The following is a 10,234-nucleotide window of genomic DNA, read 5'->3' on the forward strand; positions in this document are numbered from 1 at the left end:
TAAAAAGAAAGTGCTCAAGGTTGTGTCTATAAGTGTAATTTGATTGCTCGAGGACGAGCAATGTTTAAATGTGGGGTATTGATGTGTGGCTATAATTTCATTTCCTTGCATTTTATATGCTTTAATAATAAATTACACTTTATTTGCGCGTAATGGAGTCTATTTTATGTGTAGGTGAATTGAGGATGAAAGTAGAGCAAAAGGGATACTTAAACGTTGAAAGCGTGCTCGAGAACAGTGAAAAGGAGAAAGCTGGCGACGTCAGGCCTTAAGCATGCTTTAGACATGGCGAGGCCAGGCAAAGGCCAGCTTAACCATGCGTTAGACTTGGTGAGGCCAGGCAAAGGCCAGCTTAACCAAGCATTAGACCTGGCGAGGCCAGGCAAAGGCCAGCTCCACCAGGCGTTATACCTGGCGACGCTAGCCTGGGGCGAGATCCATTTCGAGTTTTGAAGATTTATTTCGTCTCCTGGTTTGACTAGGACTTGGCCTATACGGTTAGGTCTTTTTCCTACACATATAATAGACCTAAAAACGCCACTTTTAGGGGAGATCGAGATTGGACAGATTTGAGAGGGGATTCGACCTAAGGAGGCAAGAACACACTTGAAGTAAGGCGGAGAAGTCTTCTACGAATTTTTCACTTCTTTCTTCCTATTTTCATTATTGGTTATGAATTCTAGTATTGTAGTTATGCATACTATTATGAATATCTAATTTGTTATCTAGGGTTTTGATAGAACCTATTGGAGGATGATTTTCCTGTTACGTTAATATAGATTTGCTGTAGCTTTTTCTATAATTGTTCAACTACGTTTATATTGTTGTTGGTTGAAGAGCTCTCAATCGACTGTGCCTATTTAATGTGTATTACTCGGGGAGAGAGTGCATTTTTAGGTAATTGTTGAACAACATCACTCCTAACGTATCTGAGGGATCAATACAAAGGGTTTAAAGGTGAGATTAGGGATAACGACACCTTGGCGCGATCCGAGTGAGCCGTACTTAATGCCAGCTAGTGTAATTCGGGAGAATATGTCTAGTAAATTATGGTAATTACTCGGAAATAGTTACGACAATCAAAGTGCTCATGATCGGTAGAGAAGACTTAGGCAAATTTATAGAAGACGCAGCGAAAAGGATTACGACAATAGGGGAAATCATAACTCTAGACCTCCTTAATCTTGTCTCCAATCCTTATCCTTGTTAATTGATAGTTTTACTATTTTATAGTATTTGTTAGTTAATTAGATAAAAATAAATATTATAATCTTTACAATTAGGAAATTATTTGGACTTGTGTTTCTTAGCGATATTGAACAATTGTAGCTATGCCTTAGTTCTCTGTGGGATTCGACTTCAAACTTGTAAATCGAATTATATTTACAACGATCGCTTAATCTTTTTTATAAGGTATAGTTGAGCGTGATAAATAGTTAAAAAAGTTCTGAGATCCAAGGATGTCGTTCAAATCCCATCAAACTTAAATCAATTCATGCTATGTAAACACGAAAAGTTTGTCCTCTTCATAAAAAAAGTGATGACAGATTTTTCGCAAACAAAAGAAATGAACAATAACTTGTTATAATTGTACTAACAGCTTCTCAAAATTCCTCATATAAGTCCTGAAAGTTTGGAAATTACATGCCAGTGCAAAACTTTATTGATAATAATAATTTCATATGTAAGAAATAATTAAGTCTCAAATTCATAATGTTTTTTGTGTGTGGGGACAAAAGAAGTTACACTCTCTAGTCTATTTTTTTTGTTTGTTGTTTTTACACATATTAAGGAATTCACTTTTTAGTATCAATTAATAATAATATTGATTATATTAATTTTAATTTATTCATTAAAAACATAACAAATATTTGAAGGCTCTCTACTTCAAGGAAAACTTCGAAAAAAAGAAGTTAATTGTTTCTTGATATTTGAGAAAATTAAGGGCGCATTGGCCATAAGAAATTTTTTATATTATTTCCTAATTAGTGTTTGGCAATTTGAATTTCAAATTTGAAAAACTCCATAAAATTATTTTTTTTTAAAAAAATTCACTTTAAATCACTCACAAAAATTAAAAAACAGCTCCAAATTATATTCATCCAAATATAATTTTTTGAAATTTTATATTTCTCATGTTCAAACGCCCACCAAATATTGAGGATTATAAAAAAGATAAAAAAATGTGGACGGAAGAGAATAAAGTAGTAACAACGAGGTCAAAAAAGGGGAGAAGTGAGACACGCGCCAACTGAAGGAGTCAGAAATCCAGCGCGAGGCGGACATCTCGAACACTGTTTAGAAAATAGGGAAACCTCAACCCCCAATTTCTCTCTCAAAAATAGAGTGGGCCCCCATTTTCTCCCCTACTACTGTCTATGGAGCTGTAGCCGTACATAGCCACTACTGCTACTTCTCCCACACACACTGTATTTATTTTCTCTTTTTTTTTACTGTTCTTATCTAAATTTTCACTATTTTTTCTTTTAGATATTGGATTAGTTGAGTGAACTGGAGGAAGAATTACACGCAGTAGAAGCTCCGTATATTATTGTTTTAATAATATTGAAGGGAATATCGAGACGTGGAACAAATTAAACAATTCTATTGACTAGCGTGCTATACTGTAAGTCAGCTCTTAATCTGCTAAGCGCCATTTTCATTGAATTTAATTCTTGTGCATTTATTTTTTAAACTCCATTAATTTAATCAACTCTCTCTGTTAACCTTTCTACGGGGATCCCAACATGAGCATCTGGAGTTATGGACTCTTGGTTAAGAGAGAGAAACAAGTGTGTTGTGCGTGTGGATTTTCAATAGGTCCACACAGAATCTGAAGCTTTTGTATTTACTTTACTTTACAAATATTCAAAAGTCTTTTTTAACTTTTAGCGTATGAGAAAGTTGATCAATTTAAAAGTTTATACACTTTTTTGGCTTTTTTTTATCCGTACAAAAGGCTTTTTTGGTTCGTGATCTATGAATTACAGAACGAAGAAAGGAGAAAAAAAGGGGGTGGGTTTTTGGATAGTCAAACACAACAGGGTCTTTTCTTCTGATTTTGTTGCTTTCTGCAGTTTTATTTTGTAAGGTATTGAAAAGTCCACTTTGTTTTCATTATTATTATATAATTTTTTTTTCCTTAGGTCCTCTTTTTAAAACCTTTCGTTTTCCTCTTTATGGGACTGCTTCACTGTTCACAATGACAGCTATAAGTGGTCAAAACCCATATCTTTGATTGAATGAAATACTAGGGTTTCCCTTTTTTATTTCGGCCACCCCATATCTCACATTTGCTCTCAAAGAGCGAGAATAGTACAAGTAGAGAGAAGGTGCAATAAGGGTTCTTGGTTGTCCTATACCAACCCAGTTTGGTTGTTCTTAAATTTTGTGGGTTTGGGTTGGTGGAGTTATGTTCATTACTTTTTATTGGGCTTAAGGCGGTTGCAAACTTTGGAGTTAAAATCTTATACAAATACTGAATACTACAGTCTATGAAAATACTTTACTTGGGGTCTAAAAGTATATATAAATATGAATAGTTGAGATCTTGAGAAACATAGTAGTGTGAGTATTACCATTTCAATGACCATTTAGATAGAAAAGAGTGGCCTGTGTAACAGAAAGTTTTGAGTCTTTTTATACTAAAGTTTTGATCTTTTTATATTTGGTAACAAAAGAGGGGGTTTCATTTTGTGGTTGGTGGCTAAGTTTTGATGAGTTTTGGAGGCTTCATTGGGAGTAGTAGTAGTGGTGGAAACGGCGGCGGGGACGGTGGTTCTGGGGTTTCAAGAGTGGTGGCTGATAGTCCATACAACAACACCATGCCCCCTGCTGCTACCATTGCTCATCAATCACAACAACTTGTCACATCACCTTTAACTCAGCCTATGTTTAACTCTTCTCCACTCTCTCTTGCTCTTGTAGGCCTCCCCTTATAAATGATTTCTTTTTTTGCTGCTTTTTGTGTTCTTGTTACTTGGGCTTTTTAGTTGAATTGATATATCTTGATTTATTTTGCAGAAACCTAAGATGGAAGGTATAGGTGGCATGGGTTTGATAGGGGAAAATTTTGATGCTGTTGCAATGGGAAGGTCCTCTAGAGAGGATGAATACGAGAGCAGGTCCGGCAGTGATAACTTAGATGGTGGTGCATCGGGCGATGACCAGGACACTCCTCTTGGTAAATCATCCAGAAAAAAGAAATACCATAGGCACACCCCATACCAAATCCAACAACTTGAAGCGTATGTATTTTGCCACTCTTATTTGTATCTTCTTAGTTCGTTAGGATTTTTATTTCTGAATTTATATGTATTCTGCTGACAGTGCTTTTAAAGAGAATCCACATCCTGATGAAAAAGCAAGACTAGAACTTGGTAAGAGACTGACGTTGGAGAGCAGGCAGGTGAAGTTTTGGTTCCAAAATAGAAGAACCCAAATGAAGGTAAATGCTGCATTTGCTTTATTTTCTTTAAATAATTCTGCACTTGTGTGAGATTGGTCTCAAAGATGATTAAAGTGAAACTAATGTTGTTGTTTCAGACCCAATTGGAACGCCACGAAAATGCAATCTTGAAGCAAGAAAATGATAAGCTTCGGATAGAGAACATAGCAATGAAGGAAGCCATGAGAAGCCCAATGTGCGGCCATTGTGGTGGTCAGGCAATTCTTGGTGAGATACACATTGAAGAGCATCATTTAAGGATTGAGAATGCTCGGCTGAGAGATGAACTTAATAGGATCTGTGTCCTGGCGAATAAGTTTTTGGGAAGGCCTTTGGGATCTTTTCCTGGTACAATGCCGCCTGGAATGGCTAATTCTGGTTTGGAACTTGCAGTGGGAAGAAATGGCTTTGGTGCTATGAACTCTGTTGACACTGCATTGCCAATGGGGCTTGATTTTGGCAATGGTCTCTCAAGTCCTCTAACAATGATGTCCCCTAGGCCCACCCCAAGCATGAGTAATACAGATGTATCCTTTGATAAGTCCATGTTAATGGAGCTTGCGTTTGCTGCGATGAATGAGCTGCTTAAGCTGGCCGAGATTGGTGATCCTCTGTGGTTTAGAAACTTTGACGGAAGTGGGGAAGCATTGAACCTTGAGGACTATGCTAGGTCCTTTCCTCCATGTATTGGCATGAAACCGTCCAATTTCACGACAGAAGCAACAAAGGCAACTGGTACAGTGATGATCAACTGTCTGGCCTTGGTGGAGACTCTGATGGATACAGTAGGTTCCTTCATCTTTATTCCAGTGCCTTCGACCCATTGTTGAATGTGAACATGTTTATCCAATTTGCTTCTTGACATTCGAATTTTTGCTTCTTGACATACAAATTTTCCTTTTTATTTAAAGGGTATGCCATTAATGGCTGCCATGATCTTTTGAGAAAAAAACCCATCACTTTTTAGTAGAGAAAACAGGCATATTGTTGGTTTTCTTTCGTCTTGATTTCCATGTAACATTCAAGTTCCATTGATGCAGAGTCGATGGGTGGAGATGTTCTCAAGCATTGTTGGAAGAACCTCAACAATTGATGTGATTTCCAGCAGCAGCACAAGTGGAAGCAGGAATGGCAATCTGCAATTGGTACGTTTTTTTTGATTATTTTGTTGGAAGTCACCGATCCTATGTTTCTTTTCTTGTAATAAAGCTTTGAAATTTGCAGATTCAAGCCGAGTTCCAAGTTCTTTCTGCTTTAGTTCCTGTCCGTCAAGTAAAGTTTCTCCGCTTCTGCAAGCAACACGCTGAAGGCGTCTGGGCTGTGGTGGATGTGTCTATTGACGCAATCCAAGAAGGTTCACAACCACGTGAAGCTGGAAATTGCAGGAGGCTCCCTTCTGGATGTATTGTGCAAGACTTGCCTAATGGTTACTCCAAGGTAATTTTTTAATTAGTCCTTATATGTTTTCCATTTGGCATTTCACACAAGGCTCCATAAGTTGCTGACAAGCTAGGTGTTTGGACTTATCTTTTGTTGTTGGTTTGTGTATTTATTTGTTTATTTATTCTTAATGAAGGTCTATCTTGTCATTTTGTGTGCATGGTTCTTTTAAATACAACTGCTTCATACTACTTTTTGTGATGTTGATTTTCTTGACCTTTGCTTCCGAAATATATTTTATTCTCAGCATCTTTTGGAAATGCTGTCAATAAAATAATTTGACAGTTGTAGCCTAAGAATCTGAACCTTCTAATGTAATTTAATTCTGTAGATGCTTCTGTACTCTGTAGTATATAAGTATTATGTTATCATCAAGTTCAAGGCTAGGATTTTTCGTGTTTGCTTGATCAGGCTTCTGCCAGATTAGGAAAACGGGTAAATCGAGGATATCAACCTTATAATATTTCTAGATGCCTCAAGTACTTTTTCTGTGCCTTGAACTTTAAATCTATGATCATTGTATGAAGGCAAAGCCTCTGTAGTTTCATCCTTACTGTATAATCTATATGTACAAGTGAGTGTGATGCTGCGCTTCCCCGCTTCCCTTCCCTTCCGCGTGCTTGTGAACCTATGCTTGCGCGTCGTTCACTTTTTACCAGTAGTGTTATTTGACCTCAATATATACTTGTATTGTACTCTTCCAATCTAGGAATTAAAATAATTATGCAGTTTGTGTAATATATTTGCATTTTCTAACCTATCCTCTTATTCTCTGATCACTTCATTTTCTTGCAAAAACACAAGTAATTTTTTTTTACCTTTTTCACTCATTTATGCTCTCTTTTGCATCCTCTTAAACAATTAAAAAAAGGAGCAAAACTAGTCATTTCCCTACAAAACCATAAGAGCTCATTTTCTGAGAAATTGTTGGACCCTAACTAAAAGTAGGTGTTTGTGCCTTACGAGGCATGTACCTTCTACTGCAGCCTCGAGGTGTTAAGTGCACTTCGGCTGTGCTTCAAGCCATTCAAACTATTGAACGTGACTATCTATGTGGAGCAAAATAGTAAAAATGTGGCTAACCTTTCTTGGAAGTTTGATTTGGTGTGAACTTTTTTATCTGTTACTCTAGTTTGTTTCCGTATGTGAAACCAAAATATTCCAGTCTTTGACTGCATGGACAATTGATAGTTTGTGCCAGTAATAATTTGGGTCTCTTCCTTCATAGTGCTTTGTAAGCCAAACTATTGTTTGCTGAAAGTTTGTTTTCTCATTTATGACATTCTTATTATTCCCTTCTCCTAAACAAGAACTGCAAAATTCATAGTGTCAATTCATATGCTTTTGATTCGGACATGGATTTCTTGTACCTTTTTGAAATAAATATTATATATTTATAAACTATCTAGTTTCTGTAAGTAACAATTTTTTAGTTGAAATTTTTTTTAAGAGGAAGTCGTGGAGTAGTTAAAAGAATTTTTGTTTATGATTCTACAAATAGTAATAGTATCATTCATTTTTGGACCCAGTATATCTCATGAGTTATGATTTCATTTACGTTTACTGGATGTGTTCCTCCCATGGTTTGGATTTGTTTTGGACTCATGCTCACTGCTACTGGGAGCGTGCAGGAAGATTTTCCACAAATTTCGACCTACTGCATGTGAGATTAGGTTCAGGATAATTTTCATGGTACCTTCCTATTTTACCAATAGATTTTCAGCTTATTTTTCTATTTCAAGGAATATGTTATATAATTTTACAAGGAAATAAGAGATTAGTGGTAAATGTTAAAAAAAGCAGATGATAGGATTCAGATGAAAGGGAGCATTCAGTTAGGGGTGCAAACGTTAAAAACTCACGTTTCTTCGAAAAAGAGGAAATTGGGAAGCAGATCATAGAAGAGGATAAGCAAATCGCAAAATGACGCATACATAATGGTTGGGAGGCGCAGTGAACTCTTTGAGTATCTGACTATACTTAATTTATCTAGAAGGAGAAAGAGAAACTTTTCATTGACTTTTGGGAATACATCTATTATGTAATTAATTCAGAGGTGGTCTTTCCTAAATAATTTTGCTTGACCTTCTAATTTTCCATGAAGTACTTATTTGCAATTGATCTTTTTGAATAATATAACCCTTTAATTGTCTCGATTTGCTGGTTAAGCTACCTAAGTTGCCTCCACACAGGCCACTGGATGATTCATGTCAAAGCTATCTTCATTTACTCACTTTCTATGTGTGTAAAACTGCTAGCAAAATATTGACAGATAATTTCAGGTTATTTGGATTGAGCACATGGAATATGATGAGAATACCATCCACAATTTCTACCGCCCTTTCATCAGGTCTGGCCGGGGCTTTGGTGCCCAACGGTGGATTGCCACCCTGCAAAGACAATGCGAGTGCCTGGCAGTCATCACGTCTTCTGCTGTACCCAGTGGCGATAGCGCAGGTACCGCATCATGTTGTTCATTTGAAACACTTGAACTTCGAAATGATAATGGATTCTTATGGAGTTCCATTTTTAGCAGTTGTTAGTCCCAGTGGTCGGAGAAGTATTGCAATGCTGGCTCGACGCATTACTCGCAACTTCTGTGGTGGGGTTTGTGCAACTTTTTACAAGTGGGAACCGATCCAAACAGGGACCGCAGAAGATACTAAGTTGATGATGAGGAAGAGCATTGGTGAACCCGGTGAGCCTCCTGGTATCGTGTTGAGTGCCACCAGGACCATCTGGCTGCCGGTGACACATCAACGTTTGTTTGACTTCCTGCGAAATGAACAAACCAGGAGTCAATGGGATGTCTTGTCCCATGGTGGTCCCATGCACCAAATAGTACACATTGCCAAGGGTCAGGATCTTGGCAATAGCATCTCTCTCTTTCGCGCTAATGTGAGTGATAAACTGGTGGATTATTTTTGGAAATGTGGCATAAAACTACACAACTTAGTGCACTTACTATTAACCACTGATCTCTGAATATATTTTGGCTTGCCTTGCAGGCGGCTGCCAGCGATGCTAATCAAAATAGTATGTTGATCTTGCAAGACTCTTGCACGGATGTATCTGGTTCAATTGTAGCATATGCAGCAGTTGATACTGCAGAAATGAATGTCGTGATGAGTGGTGGAGATTCTTCCTGCGTGGCTTTCCTGCCATCTGGATTTGCAATAGTTCCAGATTGTTTTCAAAATTCTAACAACGGAATGCTTGAAAAAGAGGACAATGGGGGTAGCAGTAACGGGTCTTTGTTGACGTTGGGATTCCAAATATTGGTGAATAGCTTGCCAGCAGCAAAGCTCACTATGGAGTCGGTCGACACCGTTAATGCACTCATCTCACGTACACTTCAGGGTATAAAAACTGCTTTCCAGTGCAATTAATCCCAAGCCAAATTGGTACTATTGGTTAGTTGCATTCCAAGGTTTTGCTCTTTTGTTTTTTTGGGGTTTAACTTTAAAAGTTATATGTCCGAGAATTAACGTGCAACAAAGTGTGGTGCATGTTAAGACTCTAAATGTACAAGGTGATAGAAAAGGGGGTTTGAGTCAAGAACGAACCGAGGTGGTTCCTCGTGATGACCATAGTACTACAATTGCGTGATTGTTCAGCTTTTTGCCAAGGCATCGAGGAGATTGGTGGTTCGGGTATTGACTCTGGTGCCCCATTAATATAAATTGTGTGCTGTTCTATAGCTGTGTGTTTTTTCTCTTGTTGAAAAAATGATACGCGATCTGTTTTTTTTCATGTCTGAACCTTAGTATGTTCTTTTGGGTGATATATGGTGTAATCACACACTCTAAAGCTAATTTTATGGTTTAATGTGTTGCTTTTTATGTCACTTGTATCTGCTTGCGATATAAAGGTTGTTTGGTTTCAATTCTACCATAAAGATTGACACCTTCTGGTGGAGTGCTTTCCATTGCAAGTAAATTTATATGCCCCTTTGTGCGCATGCTGGCTGTAGTGATAAATAATTTTATATTATTACTATCCCAGTTTGATTGTTGACTTCTAGTAGAAACTGTTGAAGTTTGGCAAAATGCCAAAGTCCCACATTGGTTAGGAGTTAAGTTTGGAAGGGATTTTTCCCCTATAAAAGAAGGCCTAATGTTTAGGATTGAAACACACCTCTCATTTGCCTTCTCATCTGTTTAAGGCATTTGTATCTTCTCTCTTTAGTATTATTTCACTTGTATTTTGGAGTGAAATAAAATATTGGTTGTGTCCGAGGAGTAGGCAAAATTAGCCGAACCTCGTAAATTCTGGTGTTCCCTTTATTGTTGCTTTATTGTCTTATTTATTATTTGGTGGCTGTCATAATTTTGGTATAGTAGTTGT

At 37.3% G+C, this 10,234-nt stretch overlaps 1 protein-coding gene across 4 annotated transcripts; it reads left to right on the forward strand.

Annotated features, from left to right (window-relative positions):
• The first annotated feature begins 2,233 nt into the window (after positions 1-2,233).
• LOC104224447 (homeobox-leucine zipper protein HDG1-like) lies at positions 2,234-9,734 on the forward strand. 4 transcript variants are annotated; one of them, XM_009776102.2, is made up of 10 exons: positions 2,234-2,346; positions 2,491-2,626; positions 4,024-4,247; positions 4,330-4,447; positions 4,546-5,232; positions 5,488-5,592; positions 5,672-5,884; positions 8,170-8,344; positions 8,421-8,785; positions 8,896-9,734. In XM_009776102.2, the coding sequence occupies exons 3-10, from the start codon at positions 4,033-4,035 to the stop codon at positions 9,274-9,276; spliced, it is 2,259 nt and encodes a 752-aa protein (XP_009774404.1). In that variant the 5' UTR covers positions 2,234-2,346; positions 2,491-2,626; positions 4,024-4,032; the 3' UTR covers positions 9,277-9,734. The 4 variants fall into 4 exon arrangements, with proteins under 4 accessions (XP_009774404.1, XP_009774405.1, XP_009774401.1 ...); XM_009776103.2 differs by lacking the exons at positions 2,234-2,346; positions 2,491-2,626 and adding an exon at positions 3,029-3,091; XM_009776099.2 differs by lacking the exons at positions 2,234-2,346; positions 2,491-2,626 and adding an exon at positions 3,562-3,923.
• The last annotated feature ends 500 nt before the right edge of the window (positions 9,735-10,234 follow it).

Source organism: Nicotiana sylvestris, chromosome 3 (assembly GCF_000393655.2).
Source record: "Nicotiana sylvestris chromosome 3, ASM39365v2, whole genome shotgun sequence".
NCBI classification, from domain to species: domain Eukaryota; kingdom Viridiplantae; phylum Streptophyta; class Magnoliopsida; order Solanales; family Solanaceae; genus Nicotiana; species Nicotiana sylvestris.

What these genes read in the sequence shown, in the direction of transcription:
- LOC104224447 (XM_009776099.2), top strand. Translation starts at nt 3,717, where the DNA reads ATGAGTTTTGGAGGCTTCATTGGGAGTAGTAGTAGTGGTGGAAACGGC. An exon ending in GGAATGGCAATCTGCAATTG is followed by an intron (nt 5,593 to 5,671) that starts GTACGTTTTTTT and finishes TGAAATTTGCAG; the next exon opens with ATTCAAGCCGAGTTCCAAGT. An exon ending in ACCCAGTGGCGATAGCGCAG is followed by an intron (nt 8,345 to 8,420) that starts GTACCGCATCAT and finishes TTCCATTTTTAG; the next exon opens with CAGTTGTTAGTCCCAGTGGT.